This window comes from Manihot esculenta, chromosome 11, assembly GCF_001659605.2.
Source record: "Manihot esculenta cultivar AM560-2 chromosome 11, M.esculenta_v8, whole genome shotgun sequence".
In the NCBI taxonomy this organism is placed as follows: Eukaryota; Viridiplantae; Streptophyta; class Magnoliopsida; order Malpighiales; family Euphorbiaceae; genus Manihot; species Manihot esculenta.
In genome coordinates this window covers 15,646,530-15,671,399 of record NC_035171.2, presented here as the reverse complement: position 1 = coordinate 15,671,399, position 24,870 = coordinate 15,646,530, and the positions used below count along the sequence as shown (strand labels likewise).

Here is a 24,870-nt window from a genome sequence, read left to right as displayed (position 1 = left end):
AATCATCTTCAATTCTCTTGAACTGTCAGGAAAAGCCCATCCTGCAAATTCATTTGCAAACTCCTCCCATGATAGGCTGTCCAACCTCGGGCTCACATAGTTCTTAAACCACTCACGGGCCTTTTTACATTTGAGTGTGAATCCAGCCATCTGAATGGCTCTGCTGTCATCAGCTCCTATCTCATCTGTAATCATTTTGACCCTCTCAAGGTACACAAACGGGTCATCACCGGTTTCAAACTGGGGAGCACCCAGCTTCATGTAGTCGGTCATCTTGACCTTGCTCCCACCAAATGAGCTAGGCTTAGGCATATGGGTTGCTGGAACTGTGGGTTCTGCTGATGGTGGAGGAGGTGCAACATTTTCTGAGGTAGGGTTAGTTGGATTTGAATAGTAGGGTGGGGGTGGATACATTGGATACTGAGGGTATGGTGGGTAGTAGGGTGGGTAGGGCATGTGTGTGGGATAAGGAGTAAAGCTAGGGTAATCCGATGTACCTCCCATCGAATACCCGGGATTTTGTGAGAAGTGTGGGTGGTGGGGTGGCTGAACAAATCCCGAGGCCTGGGTGCCTCCTTGGGACTCTCCCATTCCTTCTTCTGACATGTTAACTCCCAGACTGCCATCCCTCCTCTGCTCTACATCCATACCATCCCCCATGTCCTCTGACATTCCTCCCTGAACTGTTCCCCTCACTGATCTGCTTCTACCCAGATCCAGAGACCTTCTAGGGTCTCTTACTGCTCTTTCTCTGCTAGCCCTACTAGACATTGCCCTAGGCAATGTAGGAGGACGGGCATTCATGCCCTCATCCTCAGGTGGCACTCCAGTCAATCGTGTGTTTTGTGGGGGAAATTGGGTACTAAGCTTTTATTTTCTACTACTTGTCATCCACAGACAGATGGCCAAACTGAAGTTGTTAATAGAACTTTAGGAACTATGCTTCGTACTATTGTGGGAAGGAACTTAAAAACTTGGGAATAATGTTTGCCATATGTTGAATTTGCTTATAATCACGCTGTCCATTTTTCTACTGGTTATTCACCTTTTGAGATTGTGTATGGTTTTAATCCATTAACTGTATTAGATTTAATGCCTTTACCTTTGAACGAGAGTTGTCTAATTTGGATGGAAAAGCGAAGGCTGAAATAGTTAAATCAATACACATGAAAGCGCGTGAGCATATTGAGAAGCGTAAAAAAATGTATGAAACAAGCAAATAAGGGTCGCAAGAAAGTTATATTTAGACTAGGTGATTGGGTTTGGATCCATATGCGAAAGGAGAGGTTTCCTAATCAAAGAAAATCAAAATTGGATGCACGAGAGGATGGACCATATCAAGTGCTGAAACGAATCAATGACAACGCATACATAATTTGTAACGACCCGGAAATCCGACCCGTTACCGGCGCTAGGATCCAGATCGGCTTAAGGCCGCCGGGACCCGTAGCAAGCCTACATACCTCCTGTAAACCTGTGGAATCCCATACATAACAACATATACATGATCTGTAAAAATTTTTCTTTTCTCTTATCCAAGCAAAACCTGTGCATGCACAAAATCATACATAAACCCCACACTGGAGTCCTCATCAAATACTCCAATGGGGTATCATCATCATACATATCAGCTTGGATAATCATGGTCATTAACATCATTGCTCATTAAACACTCTGTACATAATGGGGATTCACACACCTCTAGGTCAAGCACTGCTATAATCCTCAATACATCATCAAATCATTCATTACATTACATGGTCATAATTACACATTACATCATGTTCATGTCCACTACTATCTATTACAACATACATGACTTAACTTCACTCTAGCCGACTTCCCGATCTATCCTGTACCTGCAACTCTGGGGATAAAGGGAGTGGGGTGAGCTACTAGAGCCCAGTGAGCAGAATAATAAAACATCAATTTAAATCATGCTTTCATGTATGCGTCATAACACAAACATTTCACAACAAGGATGAACTTGTCACCATTTAGCCCCTATCTTTCTTACTTATACATGCCGGGGGCGTAGAGCCATAGCAGGCACACCCGGACTTTCATAATCAGTCATAGTGCCAGGGGCGTAGAGCCGTAGCAGGCACACCTGGACTCACATAGGCTATCATGACATACAAGGGCTAATGGATCATTCAACATCCATCCACATCAACAATAAAGTATGCAATGCAACATATTCGTGAATTCTAATGCATACAACCTAATATATCTCATGGTATTCATGATGCGTGAATCATGCTAAAACATTTCATTAATTTGCTTTAAAACTTAGAGTTTATTCCACTCACCTCTGGCTAGCTCTGAAGAGACTCTGAAGCAGCTGGCTCACTGCTGGGGGTCTCGGTTCCTCGGGTCCGAACCTACACAGGTGGACTCAAATGAGGGACCAAACATACATGAACATGACTCTATAATACTCCCCAAAAACCCCCTAAAACATCCTGAAAACATCACATGAAAACATGCAAGAAATGGCTGAACAGGGCACTTTCGGCGGCAGGTTCGGCGGCCGAAAGTCCCTCTGCAGCCGAAAGCCATGCAGGTTCGGCGGCACTTTCGGCGGCCGAACCTCCCAGACAGAGACGAAACTTGAGTTTCGGGGGCAGGCTTCGGCAGCCGAAACTGCCTCCACAAGGGGGTTCGGCGGCCGAAAGTCATTTCGGCGGCCGAACCTGAGTTTCTGCCGAAGGGCAGAAACTCGGCTCCCTTGTGTCCACAGCCTCCAAAACGCCTCAAAACATGCATAAACTTGTTTCTACACATGCATACACATCATACATCACACCTAGGGGTCTCAAACTATAATATACCCCAACTACAACACTTCAAACAACACATTTCCAACATACATTGTTCAAATCACAACATAAACCCATAAACCTAACAACAAGCCTAAACATGCATTCTACCCCATCAACTTGCATAAAACTTTCATAAAACATAAAAGAAGCATAGATCGAAACTTACCTCTTGAAGATCGAGAGGAAGAACGACCCTAGCTCGGAAAATGGAGGGATTTAGCTCCAAGACTTCCAAGCTCCAAACTTGCTTAAAAACACTCAAAAACTTTTGTGGAACCTTAAAACTCAAAGAAAATGGTGGGGATTGAAGGAAAAACACAAGATTTGGGAGAGGGAGGTCGGAAGCTTACTGCGGCTGAAAATGGGAGAAAACTCTCCCATTTCGGCTAAGTGCCCCTTTTATAGGTGGCTGGCCAGGCCACGTTCGGGGGCCGAAAGTGCCTCCGCATGCATGCAAGGTTCGGCGGCCGAACCTGCATTTCCCTCACTCAAAATTTTCGGGCGCCTAAAGTCCCTCCGAAAGCATGTATGTTCGGCGGCCGAACTTCGGAGTTCGGCGGCCGAACCTGGGTTTTCCTCCAAAGATTTTTCATGCAAAAACTCATTTAATTTCTTACTTAAAAACATGAAATACATGAAAACATTTCATAAAATCATAGTTTTACCCTTCTAGAGGTTTCCGACATCCGAGGTCCCACCGGACGGTAGGGATTCCGATACCGGAGTCTAGCCGGGTATTACATTCTCCCCCCCTTAAGAACATTCGTCCCCGAATGTTCCTCAACTAACATACAAAGCATGGCATCAACATGGCATAAACATAACATATAGCCTAGCATACAATCTATCATACATGCAACACATAGAACAACTAACACTCACCTCAAAACAGATGGGGGTATTGCTGGAGCATGGACTCCCGTGTCTCCCAGGTGCATTCTTCAATATTGTGGTGGTTCCAAAGGACTTTCACCATCGGGATTTCCTTGTTCCTCAACTTTCTGATCTGAGTGTCTAGGATCCGCACTGGCTGTTCTACATAGGTGAGATCCTCATGGATCTCCATATCAGGCTCACTAAGAACCTTTCCAGGATTCGACACGTACTTCCATAACAGAGAAACATGGAAAACCGGATGGATTCTCTCCATCGAAGCAGGCAAGTCTAGCTTGTACGACACATTACCGACCCTCTGAAGCACCTCGAAAGGACCGATGTACCGTGGAGCTAACTTACCCTTCTTCCCGAACCGAACCACTCCTTTCATAGGAGACACCTTGAGCAAAACCAAATCCCCCTCCTGAAACTCTAGCTGTCTTCTGCGGATATCTGCATAACTCTTCTGCCGACTAGCAGCAGTCTTGATCCTCTCTCTGATTATGGGTACCACCCTGCTGGTAAGCTCTACTAACTCCGGACCCGCAAGAGTCCTCTCTCCTACTTCCTCCCAGCAGATAGGTGATCTGCACTTCCTCCCATACAAAGCTTCATATGGAGCCATCCCTATGCTAGCATGATAGCTGTTATTGTAGGCAAACTCCACCAAAGGTAGATGCTGCCTCCAAGAACCGCCAAAATCTAGCACACACATTCTGAGCATATCCTCTATTGTCTGGATGGTCCTCTCTGACTGTCCGTCTGTCTGTGGGTGGAAGGCAGTACTGAAGTCTAATCTGGTACCCATGGCGTTCTGCAGACTCCGCCAAAACCTGGAGGTGAACTGGGGCCCTCTATCTGACACTATAGATACCGGGACCCCATGCAGTCTGACGATCTCATCTACGTACACCTGCGCCAACTTGTCCACAGAGTAACCACTCCTGACAGGGATGAAGTGAGCAGATTTGGTGAGTCTGTCCACAATCACCCATATGGAGTCCAATCTGTTGGACGTCGCCGGTAACCCCACTACGAAGTCCATAGCTATATTCTCCCATTTCCACTCTGGAATCGGTAGTGGATTCAACATTCCAGCCGGCTTCTGATGCTCTAGTTTCACCCTCTGACACACATCGCAGGCTGACACGAACAATGCCACGTCCTTCTTCATAGCTAGCCACCAATACACTCTCTTCAGATCCTGATACATCTTGGTGGCTCCAGGGTGAACACTATACCTGGTATTATGGGCTTCCCCCATAATATCTCCCTTTAGACCAATGTCATCTGGCACACATAATCTGTTCCCGTAGCGGAGGATCCCCTTATCATCAAACTTAAACTCATTACTCTGGCCTGACTGAACCGTTCTGGCTATCCTGACCAACTCTGGGTCCTCATGCTGTTTCTGAGCTACCTGCTCCAGAAACACGGGTGTCACTCTCATCTGAGCCACTAAGGCACCTGTGCCAGACAACTCCAACTGTAATCCCTCACTCATAAGTCTGTGGAACTCCTTCACCACCGGCCTCCTCTCTGCTGAAATGTGGGATAGACTGCCGAGTGATTTCCGGCTTAGGGCGTCTGCCACAACATTCGCCTTACCCGGATGGTACTGAATCTTGCAATCATAGTCACTCAACAGCTCTACCCATCTCCTTTGCCTCAAGTTCAGTTCTCTCTGACTCAGGATGTACTGCAGGCTCTTATGATCTGTGAAGATCTCACACTTTACCCCATAAAGGTAATGCCTCCACATCTTGAGTGCAAAGATCACTGCTGCCATCTCTAGGTCATGTGTGGGGTAATTCAGCTCATGCTTCTTCAGCTGCCTAGAAGCATAAGCGATCACCCTCTCATTTTGCATTAGCACACAACCCAGTCCCACACGGGACGCATCACAATATACTGAGAAGTCATCATCACTTTTTGGCAGAGCTAACACCGGTGCTGAAGTCAACCTCCTCTTAAGCTCCTCAAAGCTTTCCTCACACTGATCGGTCCATATGAACTTCTGATTCTTCTTTGTCAATTTGGTCATAGGAGCAGCAATCTTTGAGAAGTCCTGAACGAACCTCCTGTAGTAACCTGCTAAACCCAGAAAACTCTTGATCTCGGTCACTGTGGTGGGTCTAGGCCAGTTAGCTACAGCCTCTACCTTCTTGGGGTCTACTTCAATACCCTGTTCTGACACAATGTGCCCCAAGAATGAAATGCTCCTAAGCCAAAACTCACACTTGGAGAACTTGGCATACAAGCCATGCTCTCTCAAGGTTTGCAAAACTGTCCTCAGGTGATGGACATGCTCCTCTGCATTTCTGGAATACACTAAGATATCATCTATGAAGACAATAACGAAGTGATCCAGATACTGACTGAATACTCTGTTCATGAGGTCCATGAATGCTGCAGGGGCGTTGGTCAACCCAAACGGCATCACAAGGAACTCATAGTGCCCATACCTGGTCCTGAAAGCTGTCTTCGGTACATCTTCATTCCTTATCCTCAACTGATGGTACCCTGATCTCATATCTATTTTGGAGAAACAACCTGCTCCTGCTAGCTGGTCGAATAGATCGTCGATCCTCGGCAAAGGGTACTTGTTCTTGGTAGTGACCTTGTTCAACTGTCTGTAGTAGATACAAAGTCTGAGGGATCCATCCTTCTTCCTCACAAACAAAACCGGAGCACTCCAAGGTGAAGTACTCGGTCGGATGAAACCCTTATCTACCAGCTCTTGCAACTGTTCCTTCAGTTCTTTCAATTCAGTTGGTGCCATCCTGTAGGGAGGGATAGAGATCGGTCTGGTACCAGGCATTAACTCAATCTCGAACTCTATCTCCCTAGCAGGTGGTAACCCTGGCAGCTCGTCTGGGAAAACATCTAAGAACTCACTCACCACAGGCACTGAGGCGGGCTCTCTGACATGACTATCTAACTCCCTCACATGAGCTAGAAACCCCTGACATCCCCTCCTAAGCAACCTACGAGCCTGAAGGGCTGAGATCAGACCTCTAGGTGTACCCCTCTTGTCTCCTTTGAAGACGACCTCTGACCCATCCTGATCTCTGAATCTGACTACCTTGTCTCTACAGTCCAAGGTAGCACCATGGGTCGATAACCAATCCATCCCTAGAATGACGTCAAAATCTATCAAATCTAGAACCACGAGGTCGGCGGAAAGGCATCTTCCCTCTATGAAAACTGGACTACATTGGCAGACTGCCTCTGCCACTGACGGGTCACACTTGGGTCCACTGACCCATAGGGGACACTCTAACCCAGAGACCATCAATCCTACCCTCTCCACGACTCTCGGAGCAACAAAAGAATGAGATGCACCCGGGTCCATTAAGGCATACACATCAGAACAACCAATGATGAGATTACCTGCCACCACGGTGTTGGATGTGTTGGCCTCCTGCTGAGTCATAGTGAAGATCCGTGCCGGAGCTGATGGACCTTCACCTCTGTATCCTGCTGATGAAGAGGCTGACCCTCTCCCTCTGCCTCTGCCACTGGCCTGTGTTGCGGCTGGAGCTACTGGCTGCACCACACTGCCGGAGGCTGTCTGCTGAGACGGTGCGGCAAAGGCTGCTCTAGGACAATCTCGAGCCAAATGACCCGCCTGTCCGCATCTGAAACATGTGTTTGTCCCTGCCAGACATACTCCCTTGTGTGGTCTCCCACATCTCATACATGCTGTAACCTCTGCGCCAGAGCTTGAGCCACTGCCTAAACCCAGACCTGACTTGATCTTGTTCCAGAACTTATTCTTCTTAGATTTTCTGTGGCCTCTGTCACACTTCTTACTGCCTGCAACTGCTGCACTCAGAGAAGAAGAGTCTAACCTTTCCCCACCTGGGGTCTTGGAACCAGAAGATTGTGCCACTGACTGTTTTACCTTCCCCTCAACGATAGCACTAGCCTCCATTCTCCTAGCCATATCCACTATGGCATGGAAACTCTCCTTCTCTGCTGACTGTATCAAAGAGGAATACCTGGAGTGCAGCCTCATAATATATCTCCTTGACTTCTTTTGATCTGTGTCCAAATTCTGCCCAGTATATGGCAACAACTCCAGGAACCTGTCTGTGTACTCCTCCACACTCATCTGTTCAGTCTGCCTCAACTGTTCAAATTCTATCATCTTCTGCTCTCTAGAGCTCTCAGGGAAAGCCCATCCTGCAAACTCATTTGCGAACTCCTCCCAGGACATACTGTCCGCTCTCGGGTTCACATAGTTCTTGAACCAACCACGTGCCTTCTTGCACTCCAGTGTGAACCCAGCCATCTGAATGGCTCTACTGTCATCAGCCCCTATCTCATCTGTAATAGTCTTGACCCTGCTCAGATACTCAAATGGGTCATCGCCTGTTCGGTACTGAGGAGCACCCAACTTCATGTAATCAGTCATCTTGACCTTGCTCCCTCCAGATGAGGTAGGTTTGGGTACTTGTGTTTCCGGGACAGTAGGTACTGGTGGTGGTGGAGGTGCAACATCCCCTGGAGTAGGGTTTGCTGTACTGGTATAGGGAGGTGGAGGTGGGTACATGGGGTACTGAGAGTATGGTAGGTAGTAAGGTGGGTATGGCATATGTGGAGGATAAGGGCTAAAACTGGGGTTATCCGATGTACCTCCCATCGAATACCCTGGATGGTGTGAATAGGGTGGGTAGTGATGTGGCTGGACATAACTCGAGGCCTGAGTGCCTCCTTCTGATTCTCCCATGCCCTCTTCCGGCATGCTCACACCGAGACTGCCATCCCTCCTCTGATCTACTTCCATATCCTCAAACATTCCTCCCTGCACTGTTCCCCTTACTGATCTGCTTCTACCCAGATCCAAAGACCTTCTAGGGTCTCTAGCTACTCTGTCTCTGTTGGACCTACTGGACATTGCCCTAGGCAATGTTGGAGGACGGGCATCAGCGCCCTCGTCCTGAGGTGGCACTCCAGTCAATCGTGCAGATCGACGAGTTCCTCTCATTCTATCTTTCTGAAAAACAGTGCACATCACATAAACATTAGCATCATATGGTTCATGTGGGCACACATGAACCCTCATCACATACATAGCATCACATCATAGCATTTATGCACATGCATATCATCATGGCATATCATATCATCATATAGACAGGACTCTACATCCTATCCTAGTGGACATGATTTTCCTAGTGTGCTTGACCTTCTAGAACATCTATGAGCCCGACACTCTAGGTCCGACCATATGAACCTAGGGCTCTGATACCACTCTGTAACGACCCGGAAATCCGACCCGTTACCGGCGCTAGGATCCAGATCGGCTTAAGGCCGCCGGGACCCGTAGCAAGCCTACATACCTCCTGTAAACCTGTGGAATCCCATACATAACAACATATACATGATCTGTAAAAATTTTTCTTTTCTCTTATCCAAGCAAAACCTGTGCATGCACAAAATCATACATAAACCCCACACTGGAGTCCTCATCAAATACTCCAATGGGGTATCATCATCATACATATCAGCTTGGATAATCATGGTCATTAACATCATTGCTCATTAAACACTCTGTACATAATGGGGATTCACACACCTCTAGGTCAAGCACTGCTATAATCCTCAATACATCATCAAATCATTCATTACATTACATGGTCATAATTACACATTACATCATGTTCATGTCCACTACTATCTATTACAACATACATGACTTAACTTCACTCTAGCCGACTTCCCGATCTATCCTGTACCTGCAACTCTGGGGATAAAGGGAGTGGGGTGAGCTACTAGAGCCCAGTGAGCAGAATAATAAAACATCAATTTAAATCATGCTTTCATGTATGCGCCATAACACAAACATTTCACAACAAGGATGAACTTGTCACCATTTAGCCCCTATCTTTCTTACTTATACATGCCGGGGGCGTAGAGCCGTAGCAGGCACACCCGGACTTTCATAATCAGTCATAGTGCCAGGGGCGTAGAGCCGTAGCAGGCACACCTGGACTCACATAGGCTATCATGACATACAAGGGCTAATGGATCATTCAACATCCATCCACATCAACAACAAAGTATGCAATGCAACATATTCGTGAATTCTAATGCATACAACCTAATATATCTCATGGTATTCATGATGCGTGAATCATGCTAAAACATTTCATTAATTTGCTTTAAAACTTAGAGTTTATTCCACTCACCTCTGGCTAGCTCTGAAGAGACTCTGAAGCAGCTGGCTCACTGCTGGGGGTCTCGGTTCCTCGGGTCCGAACCTACACAGGTGGACTCAAATGAGGGACCAAACATACATGAACATGACTTTATAATACTCCCCAAAAACCCCCTAAAACATCCTGAAAACATCACATGAAAACATGCAAGAAATGGCTGAACAGGGCACTTTCGGCGGCAGGTTCGGCGGCCGAAAGTCCCTCTGCAGCCGAAAGTCATGCAGGTTCGGCGGCACTTTCGGCGGCCGAACCTCCCAGACAGAGACGAAACTTGAGTTTCGGGGGCAGGCTTCGGCAGCCGAAACTGCCTCCACAAGGGGGTTCGGCGGCCGAAAGTCATTTCGGCGGCCGAACCTGAGTTTCTGCCGAAGGGCAGAAACTCGGCTCCCTTGTGTCCACAGCCTCCAAAACGCCTCAAAACATGCATAAACTTGTTTCTACACATGCATACACATCATACATCACACCTAGGGGTCTCAAACTATAATATACCCCAACTACAACACTTCAAACAACACATTTCCAACATACATTGTTCAAATCACAACATAAACCCATAAACCTAACAACAAGCCTAAACATGCATTCTACCCCATCAACTTGCATAAAACTTTCATAAAACATAAAAGAAGCATAGATCGAAACTTACCTCTTGAAGATCGAGAGGAAGAACGACCCTAGCTCGGAAAATGGAGGGATTTAGCTCCAAGACTTCCAAGCTCCTAACTTGCTTAAAAACACTCAAAAACTTTTGTGGAACCTTAAAACTCAAAGAAAATGGTGGGGATTGAAGGAAAAACACAAGATTTGGGAGAGGGAGGTCGGAAGCTTGCTGCGGCTGAAAATGGGAGAAAACTCTCCCATTTCGGCTAAGTGCCCCTTTTATAGGTGGCTGGCCAGGCCACGTTCGGGGGCCGAAAGTGCCTCAATATGCATGCAAGGTTCGGCGGCCGAACTTGGAGTTCGGCGGCCGAACCTGCATTTCCCTCACTCAAAATTTTCGGGCGCCTAAAGTCCCTCCGAAAGCATGTATGTTCGGCGGCCGAACTTCGGAGTTCGGCGGCCGAACCTGGGTTTTCCTCCAAAGATTTTTCATGCAAAAACTCATTTAATTTCTTACTTAAAAACATGAAATACATGAAAACATTTCATAAAATCATAGTTTTACCCTTCTAGAGGTTTCCGACATCCGAGGTCCCACCGGACGGTAGGGATTCCGATACCGGAGTCTAACCGGGTATTACATAATTGATATGCCAGGTGAGTTTGGTGTAAGTACTACCTTTAATGTTTCTTATTTGTCTCCTTTTGATTTTGGTACAGATTCGAGGACAAATCCTTTTCAAGAGGGAGGGAATGATGTAAGCACAACCAACAACACTAAAAATAATAAGCTAGTATTGCCTCAAGGACCAATTACAAGGTTGAGATCCAAGAGGTCGAAGGAAGCACTTCAAGGACTCATGAAGGAATATATTGAAGTTTTGCAAGTTCATTTTGAAGTTGAAGAATAATCTGGTCATTCCAAGTCAATTAGGCCGAATGTGTCTTTATTGACAATTCAAATTTTGTATTTGTAGTGGGTAGTTAACCAGTAGTGGGTAGTTATTCAGTAGTGGATTGTTAACCAGTAGTGGGTAGTTATTCAGTAGTGGATAGTGGCATAGATCATGGATCCATGCAGAGTAGTGGGTAGTGGCATAGATCATAGGTTCATGCATAGTAGTGAGAAGTGGCAAAGATCATGGATCATTATTTAGGTTATATAAAACATCTCTTTTTCCATATTGTACATAGATTATCAATTATTCAATACAATTGCTTTATGTGATTCTTCTTTGAGAGTTTAAGAGAGATCTTGGTTCTTGACATTGCATCACGAATAAGGTTTGATACTAACTTGTATATTTCTTATTCTTGCTGCTTTTAAAATCAATCAGTTATAAGTATTCTTAATTGCATGTTAATTAAGGATACTTTAGATTGAGAAATTATTTTCTGAACTAAGTTTTCTTTATTAGGGTATGTGTCGTTTCATTCTCTAATAAGCTGGGTTCCGCATCAAAATATAATTATAAAATATAAAATACTATAAATAATTGAAAATTATATTCTTAAAATTATAAATAACTAATAAAAACCATTGTAATAAATACTACGTACTATCATTATTAAATAGTATTATATGATAAAAAAATTGAGTTTTGAAATTAGATATTTTTTTAGAATTAAAATATAATTATAAAAAAAATTTAACTAAATACTATTATAAATATCTAATTAATCATTGTTAATATATTTATATAATTAGTGCCATAAAATTTATTGATTAAATTTCATAATTTTAATTAAAATAATATAGTTTTAAATGAAATTTTCTAATTATATAAAAATATAATTTTATAACCCATTAATTAAATTATATAATATAATTTTTTAGTGTTTTACTAATAATAACCTAGCAAAATAGTATTTGTCAATTCAGATTTCTCTCAAATCACGCCTGCTGCTGCAGCATCGTCCATCGCCCATCATCGACATCACCTGGAGGTCCATCAACCGCCTGAAATCACGCCAGCACCACCTTCGCATTGTGCATCTCGTCGACCGCCTGTGAGCCACCGCACCATTGCATCTCGCGCTTGTGAGCCGCCGCGCGTTGTACCTCTAACATCGACCGATCGTTTGTAGCCCACCTTTACTTCATGCAACTGTGAGCCGCTACACGCCGCACCTCTGCATTGACCGATGATCGCTCGTTTGCAGCCTACCTCTGCATCGCTCTATTGGGAGCCGCCGCACCACTGCACCTCGTGAGCTATCGCATGCTCGCACCTCTGCATCAACCGACGACGGTCGTTTGCAGCCTTTCCTGCATCTCTACATCGACTGTGAGCTCGCCGGCTCGCTGACGCCCGAAATAAGCATTCGATTAGGTTAAATTTAAAATTTAACTAAATCAAATAAATCAAAAATTATAATTTTAATATTTATAATTATCAAATTAAATTGATTTAATTTAATTTCGTTGGATTTAATTTTATCAATTTAAATTTTTAATAAAATTTTTATTTTTTATAATTTATTTTTTTTTGAAATTTATTTTTAATACTATAAAATTTAATTAAAATTTTAATATAATCTGATTTTTACATATATTGAAAATAATATATTATTATCATTAATTAATTTAATTTAATTTTTTTAATTTTTTTTATTAAAATTAAATTAAATCAAAATAATTAAAATTTTTTAAATTAAAATTAAATTAAATAAAAAATTAAATTAAAATTTTAAATTAATTTAATTTTTTCAATTTTTTCAATTTCAACTAATTGCTCACGCCTGTTAAACGCTAACTGCATGCCCACACCTCTTCATCCTCTGCAGTTCAGCACTCAGCCATTAACGGTAAGTATTTTTTTTAATAAAATTTATTGCGCTTTGCGTGACCTGAGAAATATGTTACACTACGAATTTATTTTTATTTTTTATCTTCTTAGTAATCAGTATGCTCCTCATATACATGATGTCGGCATGATGGCCTCATTGATATCTCTTTGTGCAGTTCTTTATTAGCACAGCAACATTCAGCGCTCAGTATTTAACGAGTTTCTTAATTTTGTTACCAAGTTTTTTAATTGAATTTTTTGAGCTTAAATTCGAATTATACTTGTTATTGTACTAAATGAATTTTTTATAAATCGAATTTTATTATAGTATTTAATTATAAAGTCGAGTTCGAATCAAATATTAGTACTCAAATTTGAATTTTCAAAATTTTTTAATAAACGAACCTGAGTTTTATAAAAATTGATTCGATTCGATTCGATTACACCTCTAAATAACAGCAAAAGTGACATCCGCTATGAAATACAAAGCAGAGATGATTAATAGCAAAAAGAATTTTAAAATAAGACCCTTATTTGTACCATAAGCGTTGTTCAAGACACTTAGAGAGAGAATATGAATTATAATAAAGTATGGATGTTAATTTATGTGGCTGCAATTATATAAATTGATATGAAATAATAACCATCTAAAATATATTATGCGTCGTCATTATATGATGGGATCACGTGATAAATTTTTAATAATTCGTAATCCTCGGTCCTTCAAATCTCACCCTTAAGAAATAAGACTCAATCAATAGAGGATGATCGGTGTTCAAAACAATAGAAGGCTTGTCCCGTGTGTCTGATCGAATCTTTCGTGACATTTAATTACTGTTAAAGGATATTAAGCAATAGATCTCAATTACATCTACAATCACAAAATCTCTTATCTATTAGATAGTACTAGTCAAATTTTTAAAGAAGTTACTAACCTTATCTTATTGTAGTATAAAAGTAAAGTACACACAAAATTCAAGATACGTATTCTAACACACTCTTTATAAGTTCAATAATTCTCTATTTACACTTACCTCACCTTTTCCTTTTACTAATTAACCGGTCATATTTAATTTCTTTTCAACTATATATATATATATATATATATTTTCTGAATTAAATTGTAATTGATTCAAAAGTTTTACATTGGAATTAAAAATAATACTTTTGTAAAGTCTATAATGATAACAGAGAGTTTAGAGTTATTAACATATATCTGGGCCCAAAGCCCATTAATGACCTTAATTGTTGGAGCCACGCGATACTAATCAATATAAATGTTGCATCCAGTATTATGGCATTTTTGAAAAGTACACTAGCGTTATAGCATTAAGTGTTATGAGAGATTGTATCTTACTCCTTTTTATTATACTCCATCTATTTCATATTTTTCTTCACTTAATTTTTTCACATAAATTAAAAAGTGGTAGTTATATTTTAAAAAATATAGTTATTTTAGTTTAAAAAAAAATCTTTTTCTATTAATTTTTCAATTATACTCGTGTTTAATATGACAATATTAACTTTTATTGTAATAAAATCAATAAATGACATATTCTTTGAATTAAGGTTTATAGATTATTTGAATTTTTATAGAAAAAATAAATGATTTATGAGAGATTATATTAAAAATAATATAAAATTTAATAAAATTATAATACTTAATTTATTTATTAATCATAATGTAAAAAAAGAAAATAGACAATATTTTAATACATCTAAAATTAGAAAAATAAAAAAAAATTATAGAATCGAAGAAATAATAAAATTTATTTTATTAATTGACGTAATCTTTATAATCGAATCATTGAATTTTGTGCATATTCTTTTTCTCAATTTGGTTATGTGACTATATATATTTTTAATTATGTGTTTGTAATGGCTTATTTTATAATGATCAGAATACTTAAGTTAAATAAAAACAATAGAGTTACTTGAAATTAATTTATAAATTTAGTAATTATAAATTAAAAAAAATAGCTTGTAAGTTTTTTTTATTAAATCCTTTCGTCTCCGAGTGCTACATTGATTCTGAGTAATGTTCAGTTGATCTGTTGTCAAATCTAAATAGAGGAAACTTTCCTAATGGGGTTTTTCTAATCATAAGGTGTGACTTTGAAGTTCGACTCAAGTAGCACTTAACTCTTATCACTAGACCCAACCCATATTGTTAGCTTGTAAGCTTATAAACCTAAAAAGAAGTATTATAAATAAAGCCTATTAACTTTAATAATCTAAATATTTTGATTTAACTTATATTTATATTCTAAACTTTTAATTTTAAACAATTAAATCAAATTTTTAAAATTTATCACGATTTTATTCATGAGGTTAAATTAATTTTGATCTGAATTTAAAAAGTTACATGTCATCTTAAGTGGCTTTTTTTATTAATTATATTTTTATTCTTTTGGACAAAATAATCTAAAGATTTTTATAACTTCACATTTATAAATCAATCTTTTCGTTTATTGGACAAAATAAACTAAATTTTTTCACAAATTTATATTTATATTCTAATATTTAAATCGTGAATAGTGGGAATACAATTATCAAAACATACAGAAGATAGCAACTGCATTATTGATTAAAACATTAATATTCGAAAAAAAAGTCAAATTGATCGGCAGTTTTCTTTACGACTCTAGTAGCAAGCGAAATAATAGAATTAAAAAAAATAAATAATAAGTAAGGGAAATTAATTTGAAAAAAAAAATTATTTATTTTTATAATTGTTTTCTTCAGGAAATTAACATCACTTACCCATTATTTTTAATTCCATGCCATTCGTTTAGATTTTATCATCTCTGTTACTATCAAAACTATAAAAAAAGGCTACTCACCAATTTAGTTTTTCCTTTTTCATTGTTGTCTTAGCTAAGGATGCTATTACTAATGGTGTCTTGATAATCGTTTTCGCAATTATCCAATATTTGAAAAATTAAATATAAATGTGAATTTTTTGAAAAGTTTAGATTATTTTATTCAATAAATTAAAAAGATTTTATATAAATGTGGATTTATAAAAATATTTAGATTCTTTTAATTAATAAATAAAATATATAAATTAAAAAATAATAAAATACTAAATAAAATGATAGTGTGGCAATTTCAAATTTTTTATCAAAATTAATTTGGGTTAGGAATGAAATTATGACAAATTTTAAAAGTTTAATTTAATTATTTAAAAAAGTTTAAGATATAAATATAATTTGATAAAAAGTTAATTGGCCTATAAATAAATAAGTCTAACTTTTTAAAGGTTATAAATTGATTTGGCTAAGTGACTGATCTTACTGAAAACAAATACTTTTTCTTTTTTGAAGTACACATTCTATTGTACGTAATAAGGCCAAGTAAAGCAATACAAAGGAGATGGGTGCAGATGAGAGCCCAAAATACAATCAACCTGTTCCAACCCAAAGAACCCTTTCCGACCTATCCAATCAGCCTAACCCTTAGGACTCTAGACACCAGCATGCCCAAGGTCCGGCACCAGTAGGTCGGTGAGGTTTGAAAATTATCTTAATAGAGAGATAATAGTATAAGAGCATTAGGGGGTTGATTTTTGTTTAGGTGGATTTTTTAAAATTTTAAAATTTGTTATTTTAAAGGTTTTATTTTAATTAAGTATTTAAAAGATAAAGTAAATATTTTATTAATTAATATTAGAAATAACATTTTTTTCTAAAAAATTAGGTTAGTTTGAATTTGAATAAAAAGATTTAGATTAATTTAGTCAAAAATTAAAAATAGGCTTATAGAGAAGCATAACTAAATTTTATTCCACTTTTTTTTTGTTATATTAAAAACAATTTATGTGCAATGATTGAATCCACAGGAAATATCAGCAATACTACAGAAAAGCAGGATATGATTTGTTGATTAATCCTGCAATTTTTTTTCCCAAGTCCATCTTTTCAAATAAAAGTTCAGTGGCTTAGCAAAATGAGTTGGCTGGGGACCTGACGGTGGGAATAGGCTCATGTGAACTTCAGGTGTCTTGTCAGAAAGTTGATGCACTAAAGCTGCAAGTAATGATGGGAGATAGGCTTCTTTTCAAGACAGGATCTTTATAACCTTACCATCAAAAATAAGGAAGACGAGCAAGTGAAACATCCCACCATTGTTTGTAACTTTAAGTTCATCATCCAGCTAAACAAGCTGCTGTGAAGCTCACGTGAGGTATTCCCCACCTTCAGAGTCCCATCACCACAGGATGCTTGAGGCATGTCCCTCCTGTAACAAGAATAAAAAAAATGAAAAAGTAAATAGTTTGCTTAAATAACATAATTTCAAGTGGATTTTTTAGTCATCCCTGGAAGTGGTGGGTCATAATGTTTCACAGAAATGAAAATCGGTGAGTCAAATTGTTTATGATTGATGATTTGGTTGAAGACAAAACCATGTGATCCTTCATGAGCATCTGCAGCCCTGGTCATTTCCACCTACTAGCTTTACATTAGAGGATTTCCAATATATATACAAAAACATTTACTTTGCCTTGCATTCTCAAGCATCAAAAGCTCCTTTCTTTTGGAAATCCTTATTGATCTTTCTGTTTTTCATCAATACCAAATTATGGGTTTTCATTTGCCAGCTGTTCTTCGTGCTAAGCAAATCCTTCAGAGGTCTTCTCCTACTTCGAACCAAATAGCTTCAGCAGTCATGGATGTGCCAAAGGGCTACCTTGCAGTCTATGTTGGAGAAAAGCAAACAAGGCGATTTATGATTCCAGTATCATACTTGAACAAACCTTCATTTCAAGACTTATTAATCCAAGCTGAAGAAGAGTTCGGATATGATCATCCAATGGGTGGTCTTACTATTCCTTGTAGCGAAAACATCTTCATTGATGTCATTTCTTGCTTAAATCGTTCATGAGATTGAACGCTCAACGCAATTTTGTAAAGAATGTAGAGTTACAAAATCAATGTACACACAAAGCATAAGCATTAATCCATTATTTTTATTTCTTCAGATATTATAAATTGTGTACTACAATTTTCTTTATGATTTTTCTTTAAAACAGAAAGTTCTTTTCACCAGAAGAACGAAGCTTTAAGAGACTTTCCCATCACTGTCCTGAAATGAAGAAGAAAATATGACATCCTTTAAGGCTGTAAAGCAATTATGCAAATTCTTTCACCCACTCCATTATTTTAATTTATTTCTTCAGACTCTGCACTTAAATGGAAAAAAACAAAGTTTTGATACTTCAACTTTAGCATTTTCGACAACTTTGCACATATCTCTGCATGAAAGGTCGAGCATACTGAGGTGGTAAGAAATAAGAAAGAATGGATAAGGCCTAAAGTAATGATGCAGAAGGAGGTAGTGAGACAGGACTTAGCAGTTTTAGCTAGATTTTTTTCTTAATTAAGACATCTTCCCATACCAGATGGAATGGAGAAAACAAGTTAAGGCTCAGTTTACCGAGTTTGTGTACTTATGTATCTTTTAGTTAAAAATGCTGATCTCCCTTACAAGGACCTCTAGATAATTGCATAATTTGTTATTCATCACTCAAAAGTTCAAGTTGCAGATATTGATTCCCTTTTCTTTAATATTTTTTACTTCAACTAACATTGGACTTGTCTTTTTCAGTGGAAAATGTAAAAGAATCAGCTAATCTTCTAACTTAGCTCAACAAGCAAAGCATGATATCCATGTAAATGGAATATCTTATGCATCAATTAGAGGTCCCCCAATAGCTTGGCTTTTCTGATCAGAGATGGCCTTCATGTCTGAAGCTTGTCTTCTATGATATTAGCCAATTAAAGCAGTACAAGTTTTCTCATCCATATATGTATATTTCACATGAAATTTGTTTTCCAACAAAAAATTTAAGAGTGTCAACTAGTACCAAGTTTTTTCTGATGAGTTGGAAGACAAGACCATGTGTACTTCAAGTGCCTTTGTATCTGATCAGTGATCACACACCACACAAATTGCCTCTTCTCTACTCCTCCATGTTTTCATAGATTTTTCCCACTTCCCAAACTACTATATATACACAAACATGGGTTTCTAGCTCCACAGCCAAATCAAATTCCCAACTAGGAAAAGAAAAATCATTTGACATTTTATATTGTCATCATCCAGAAAATTTCATAGAGCCATGGCTATTCGTTTGCCTGGTATTAAGCAAGCTACTCAGATTCTTCGCCGATCAAATTCAACGTCGAATGGCGTTCCTAAAGGCTACTGTGCTGTTTATGTAGGAGAAACACAGATGAAGAGATATGTAATTCCAGTATCTTTGTTGAACCAGCCTTCATTTCAAGAATTACTAAGCAAGGCCGAAGAAGAATTCGGCTTCAACCATCCAATGGGTGGACTCACAATTCCATGCAGTGAAGACATCTTCGTTGATTTAATTTCCCACTTGACTAGATTGTAAGCTGCATTAGGAAGAATGAACAAACAATTTTGTAAATCTTGTAGAATTTTTTTTCCCAATTTCCTTTTGATGGAAGAAGAGATGAGAATAGAACAATCATTTCTATATATCCAGAGCTTGTCATATTTACAGTATTCTTTTATATTTTCCGCACTATCTCAAATATAATCTATAACAACATGTCCTGACATGCTATCAGAAAAACTATCAGCGGTCACATGTAATAATAGTTTCACATTAATTTACAGTATTATTAGACATGATATACTGTTTATTACTTGTTATTTCGATATCTAAATATGTTGTCTTGATGTTATGTTTTACTTGATTTTGAATTAGTAAGACGAAATCTCTTATGATATTGAATTGGAGCCAAGGCAATAGCGTCTAAATCAAGCCCTAAGATGTTTTTCAAGTAACTAAAAGATTAATTTTACTACACAGAGAGGACCCATGAAAGGCCTATTGTTGGCAGGAACATGCCTGGAAAGGAAAATAGATGGAACAGAGAAAAAATGCGGTGGCTCGGCAGTTGGAACCCACCATTCTGGTTAGACATGGCTACAATAATTGTCCTTAAATATTTACTACGCCATTGTGGGCACATTTTGATGGCAAGCGGGGGTGGTCTGGTGGCCAGTAGGACATCATCCACCCAATCTTCATTGGTGTTTGTCTTCCATGTTCATGTCCAAGAGCCATAAATGAGTTCCTGCCTAGAGCTTTATTAAAAAAATTCAGGAAATAACAAGATTTTCCTGTCAGCTTTTCTTTAATTTTCCTGACAAGGACTTGCTAGACAGTACCATGTGATCCTTGGGTTACCTATGTCTCCCAGAAAGCTCCACCAAGAAGCCTCTTCACCACTCATTTATACTAATAATAGATTTTCTCACATACCCTTTGATCTATATATACTCATATATCACCCCACAGCCAACTCAAGTCATCAAGCATCACATTTTCTACTTGCAAACCAAACTTTTCTCTCCTTCCTTTATCGTTTCTGCAAATTTTCAGCTTCCACAGAATTAATCACAATGGCTATTCGTTTTCCTGCTATTGCACATGCTAAGCAGATTCTTCGTCGATCAAACTTGCTTCCAAATCAATCTGCTTCAAGTTTTACAGATGTTCCAAAAGGCCACCTAGCAGTATATGTTGGAGAAGGCCAAAAGAAGAGATTCATAGTTCCAATATCGTTGTTGAACAAGCCTTCATTTCAAGAATTGCTAAGAAAGTCTGAGGAAGAGTTTGGATTCAATCATCCAATGGGTGGTATTACAATTCCATGCAGAGAAGACATCTTTGTCAGCTTACTTCACGTTTGAATCGATCATGACCTGTAAAATAATCAAAGGCAATTTTGTACATTGTTAACATTAATTTTGTTCTTTCACAATGAGATTTAAAGATAAATATAGTTCTTGAATGTTACTCTATGATCATTTCTAGAGCCAGAGTAGCTTTTCCATGATTTATTTGTCAGTAATTTCTACAGATCAACAGATCAATTTAATGGTTAAGATCTCTAGCACATCCCCATAATCCAAAAGTAGTTATTGATAAAGAAACATGGATTTCTGACAATATTGTAAAAAATTCTTGTCCTCACAGTTGGAAAAGTGTGGCTGTTTCCCATCACACAGACTGTAAAAATCTTACTTTTTTCTACAAGTAAATTTCTCTGAGCAACTAAAAACTGTGAAAAGAGATTTCAATTTAAAGATTTAGGGGATTGTGATTCTCTTCCAAATGCCACACACCAAATATATGATAATGGACCTATTTTATCCTATTTATGGTTAAGCATCATTTTGTTAAATAGAATATATTCGTTTCACACATTCTGATAAAGGTTTTTTTTTTCCTTTTCTTTTTTTTTTCTTGCATAAGTAGCTACAACTGAGACTCGAACTCTGATAAGTCACAGGTCTGAAGATGTGTCTAGTAAATGCTAAGCTAAAGCTTATTAGTTTGACAAAAGGATTATTTATGTATTTGGATATGCAATTCTTACAATATGTAGCATATTCTTGAGGCTTCAAGAGGCTGACATGGTAAAATGCTAATGTAAAAACACATAAAGAAAAAGAAAAAAGAAAAGGGTTCTAGAGTCGCTCACTCCAATAACAACAGAACTTCCCTGAAAACAATATTTTAGTTGCCTCAAATATGATCAGTTTGTCAATGGCAAATTCCAGCGGGTTTGCCTTGAATAGAAGATACACTCAACAAAACATAACATGCTGGTCTTGTCTAATCCAGTCTGCAGAATGTAACTTGTGCCTCAAGTAATTAAGCAATGATTTATTACTCCCTGTTAATTTGGACTCTTATTAGCTGTTTATCCAATAATGGCAAGTATAATACTTTGATCAATTGACACGGAAGTCCTATAGGAACAGTAAGCATTCTATCTTATATAAATCTCATTAGTTCCAAGTGGGTCCCCTGCAGGTTGTTCTTATGGAAATGGCCTGCCATCATTTTAAGTGGATTTGATATCCTAATTTACTGGTGTAATACCCGGCTAGACTCCGGTATTGAAATTTCTACCGTCCGGTGGAATCTCGGATGTCGGAGACCTCTAGAAGGGTAAAACCATGTTTTCATGAGATGTTTTAATGTTTTTGATGATGTTGAATGAAAAGGAAATGAGTTTTTGAATAAAAACAACCTTGGAGGAAAGCTCAGGTTCGGCCGCCGAAACTGAAAGTTCGGCCGCCGAACATGCATGCGTTGCGGGTGTGCTTTAGGCCCCCGAAAGCATAAGTGAGGGAAGTCCAGATTCGGCCGCCGAACCTCAAGTTCTGCCGCCGAACATGGCATGCATACGGAGGCACTTTCGGCCCCCGAACGTGGCCTGGCCAGCCACTATAAAAGGGTCCCTTAGCCGAAAACGGGCGAGCTTTTCCCCATTTTAGGCCAAGGTGAGCTTTTCGCCGCCCCTCACCGATCTTTGATGCTTTTCCTCTAGATCCTTCAAGTTTTTCACTTGTTTTAACTTTGTTTTGAAGATTTGAGCTTTTGAGCAAAGTTTTGGAGCTTTGAGGTTCAAGAACTCAAATCTCTCCCAACCCCAAGTTTGGTCGCCTCTACTCTCGATCTTCAAGAGGTAAGAGTCGATCTCTAGCTTACATTATGTTTTAAGTAAGTTTCATGAAGTTCATGGGGGTAGAATGCATGTTTAGGTTATAGTTATGTTTATGGGTATAAATGTATGTTCATGAACAATGTGGCTTGTAATGTGTGTTTGATGTGTTGTAGTTGGGGTTTAAGGTAGTTTGAGACCCCTAGGAGCTTGTATGCATATTTTGGTTGAGCTAAATGCATGTTGGTTGGAGTTTGGAGGCATTTGTGCATGTTTGAACCAAGTTTCTGCCCTTTGGGAGAAACTAGGTTCGGCAGCCGAAGGGACTTTCGGCCGCCGAACCCTCTTGTGGAGGCAGCCTTCGGCTGCCGAAGCTTGCCCCCGAAAGGAGACTTTCGTCTCTGTCTGGGAGTTTCGGCCGCCGAAAGTGCCGCCGAACATGCATGAGTTTCGCCTCTGTCTGGGAGTTTCGGCCGCCGAAGGTGCCGCCGAACCTGCCTGACTTTCGGCTCTGGAGGGACTTTCGGCCGCCGAACCTGCCGCCGAAAGTGCCCTATCCAGCCTTCCTTTGCATGTTTTTGCATGGATGTTGTGAGACGTTTTAGGGGGTTTTTGGGGGATGTTTTTAGAGTTATGTTCTAGTTGTTTGGTCCCTCATTTGAGTCCACCTGTGTAGGTTCAGACCCGAGGAACCGAGGACCCCAGCAGTGAGTCAGCTGCTTCAGTCAGTGTCAGAGCTAGCCAGAGGTGAGTGGAATGACTCTTATGGTTTTAAATAAATAAATAAATCAGTTTTGAGCATGTTCATGCATCACGGATGCCATGTGATATTCTAGGATGCTTGCATTAGAAATCACGAATATGTTGCATTGCATAATATGTTGATGATGTGGATGAATGTTGAATGATCCATTAGCCCTCATATGTTATGACATGATGATATGATATGGAAGTCCAGGTGTGGCCTGCACTACGCCCCTGGCACTATGTAAGAGAAAGACCGGATGTGGCCTGCACTACGCCCCCGGCATCATGGATTATGTATGTTATGTTATGTTATGGATAAGAGAAAGACCAGGTGTGGCCTGCACTACGCCCCTAGCATGATTGGATTATGTAGAGGGCTAAATGGTGACAAGTTCATCCTTGATATGATTAGTTGTGATGTGATGCATTTCATGTTATCATATGTTTTAAATGCTTTACTATTCTGCTCACTGGGCTCTAGTGACGCGGAACCCTATGGCACAAGCCTCAAACCCACACGCACAAGTAGATATGGAATCCAAAGATCTGATAAACCCACCTCCTATGGCACCCCACACTTAGAGAAGCTGAAACACCAATGATTGAAGGATTTAGATGAGAATCTGACAAACGCCACAACAAATAGTTGATAAGTTAATCGAGATTCTTGGTGTAATTGATGAAAGCAAATCCTCACTCTCACTCAAACCAATACACGCCAAAGGCATGAAAATAATTCTGATAAGTTTGATTCAAAGCTGTCTCTTACAATTGTTTCTTATCCTTATATAGTAAGGAGAAGAACAATTAAAACCCTAAGACACTCTTCTTGGGCCTGACTTAAACACATAAGGCCCAAGCCCAATCACATACTAAAATAACACATAAGTATTAAAACATAAGCCCAAAACATGGCCCAACACTCTAAAACTGAAAAGGTAAAATATGGCCAGAATACAAGCCCAAACAAAGTTAAAATAAAACAAGTGTTAAATCATAAAATGTAGCAAGCCCATCATATCAATGCTGAATAAATTAGACAGCGCTATCTCCATTACACACTTTAAGCAAGGTGAGTAGCTTAGGTGTGTCTTCAAGCTTCACGAGACATTTGCTAAAGGCAAGCTCAGTCAATTCTTGTGTTACTTGTTCTTGAATGTGTAAGTTCATAGCTGCTTTAAGCTTCTTAGCTTTGCTCCTTGTCACTGGTCCGCTAGGGAGCACCAATGGATCCTTGCTTCCTTGATTCTCGTGTGATTGTGTTTGCTGGTTCGTATCATTCCCTCCTTCCTCGAAAAGATTTGTC

At 39.3% G+C, this 24,870-nt stretch overlaps 3 protein-coding genes across 3 annotated transcripts; all 3 read left to right on the top strand.

Annotated features, from left to right (window-relative positions):
* The first annotated feature begins 17,703 nt into the window (after positions 1–17,703).
* Positions 17,704–18,302, top strand: LOC110626171 (auxin-induced protein 15A). Its single transcript, XM_021771942.2, has one exon. The coding sequence runs from the start codon at positions 17,902–17,904 to the stop codon at positions 18,202–18,204; it is 303 nt and encodes a 100-aa protein (XP_021627634.1). The 5' UTR covers positions 17,704–17,901; the 3' UTR covers positions 18,205–18,302.
* A 912-nt stretch (positions 18,303–19,214) lies between these two features.
* Positions 19,215–21,165, top strand: LOC110626172 (auxin-responsive protein SAUR24). Its single transcript, XM_043961489.1, has one exon. The coding sequence runs from the start codon at positions 19,442–19,444 to the stop codon at positions 19,721–19,723; it is 282 nt and encodes a 93-aa protein (XP_043817424.1). The 5' UTR covers positions 19,215–19,441; the 3' UTR covers positions 19,724–21,165.
* On the top strand, positions 20,764–21,165 carry LOC110626978 (auxin-responsive protein SAUR21). The gene has a single exon (XM_021773190.2). The coding sequence runs from the start codon at positions 20,764–20,766 to the stop codon at positions 21,052–21,054; it is 291 nt and encodes a 96-aa protein (XP_021628882.1). The 3' UTR covers positions 21,055–21,165.
* Positions 21,166–24,870: the final 3,705 nt, after the last annotated feature.

What these genes read in the sequence shown, in the direction of transcription:
- LOC110626171 (XM_021771942.2), top strand. Translation starts at nt 17,902, where the DNA reads ATGGGTTTTCATTTGCCAGCTGTTCTTCGTGCTAAGCAAATCCTTCAG.
- LOC110626172 (XM_043961489.1), top strand. Translation starts at nt 19,442, where the DNA reads ATGGCTATTCGTTTGCCTGGTATTAAGCAAGCTACTCAGATTCTTCGC.
- LOC110626978 (XM_021773190.2), top strand. Translation starts at nt 20,764, where the DNA reads ATGGCTATTCGTTTTCCTGCTATTGCACATGCTAAGCAGATTCTTCGT.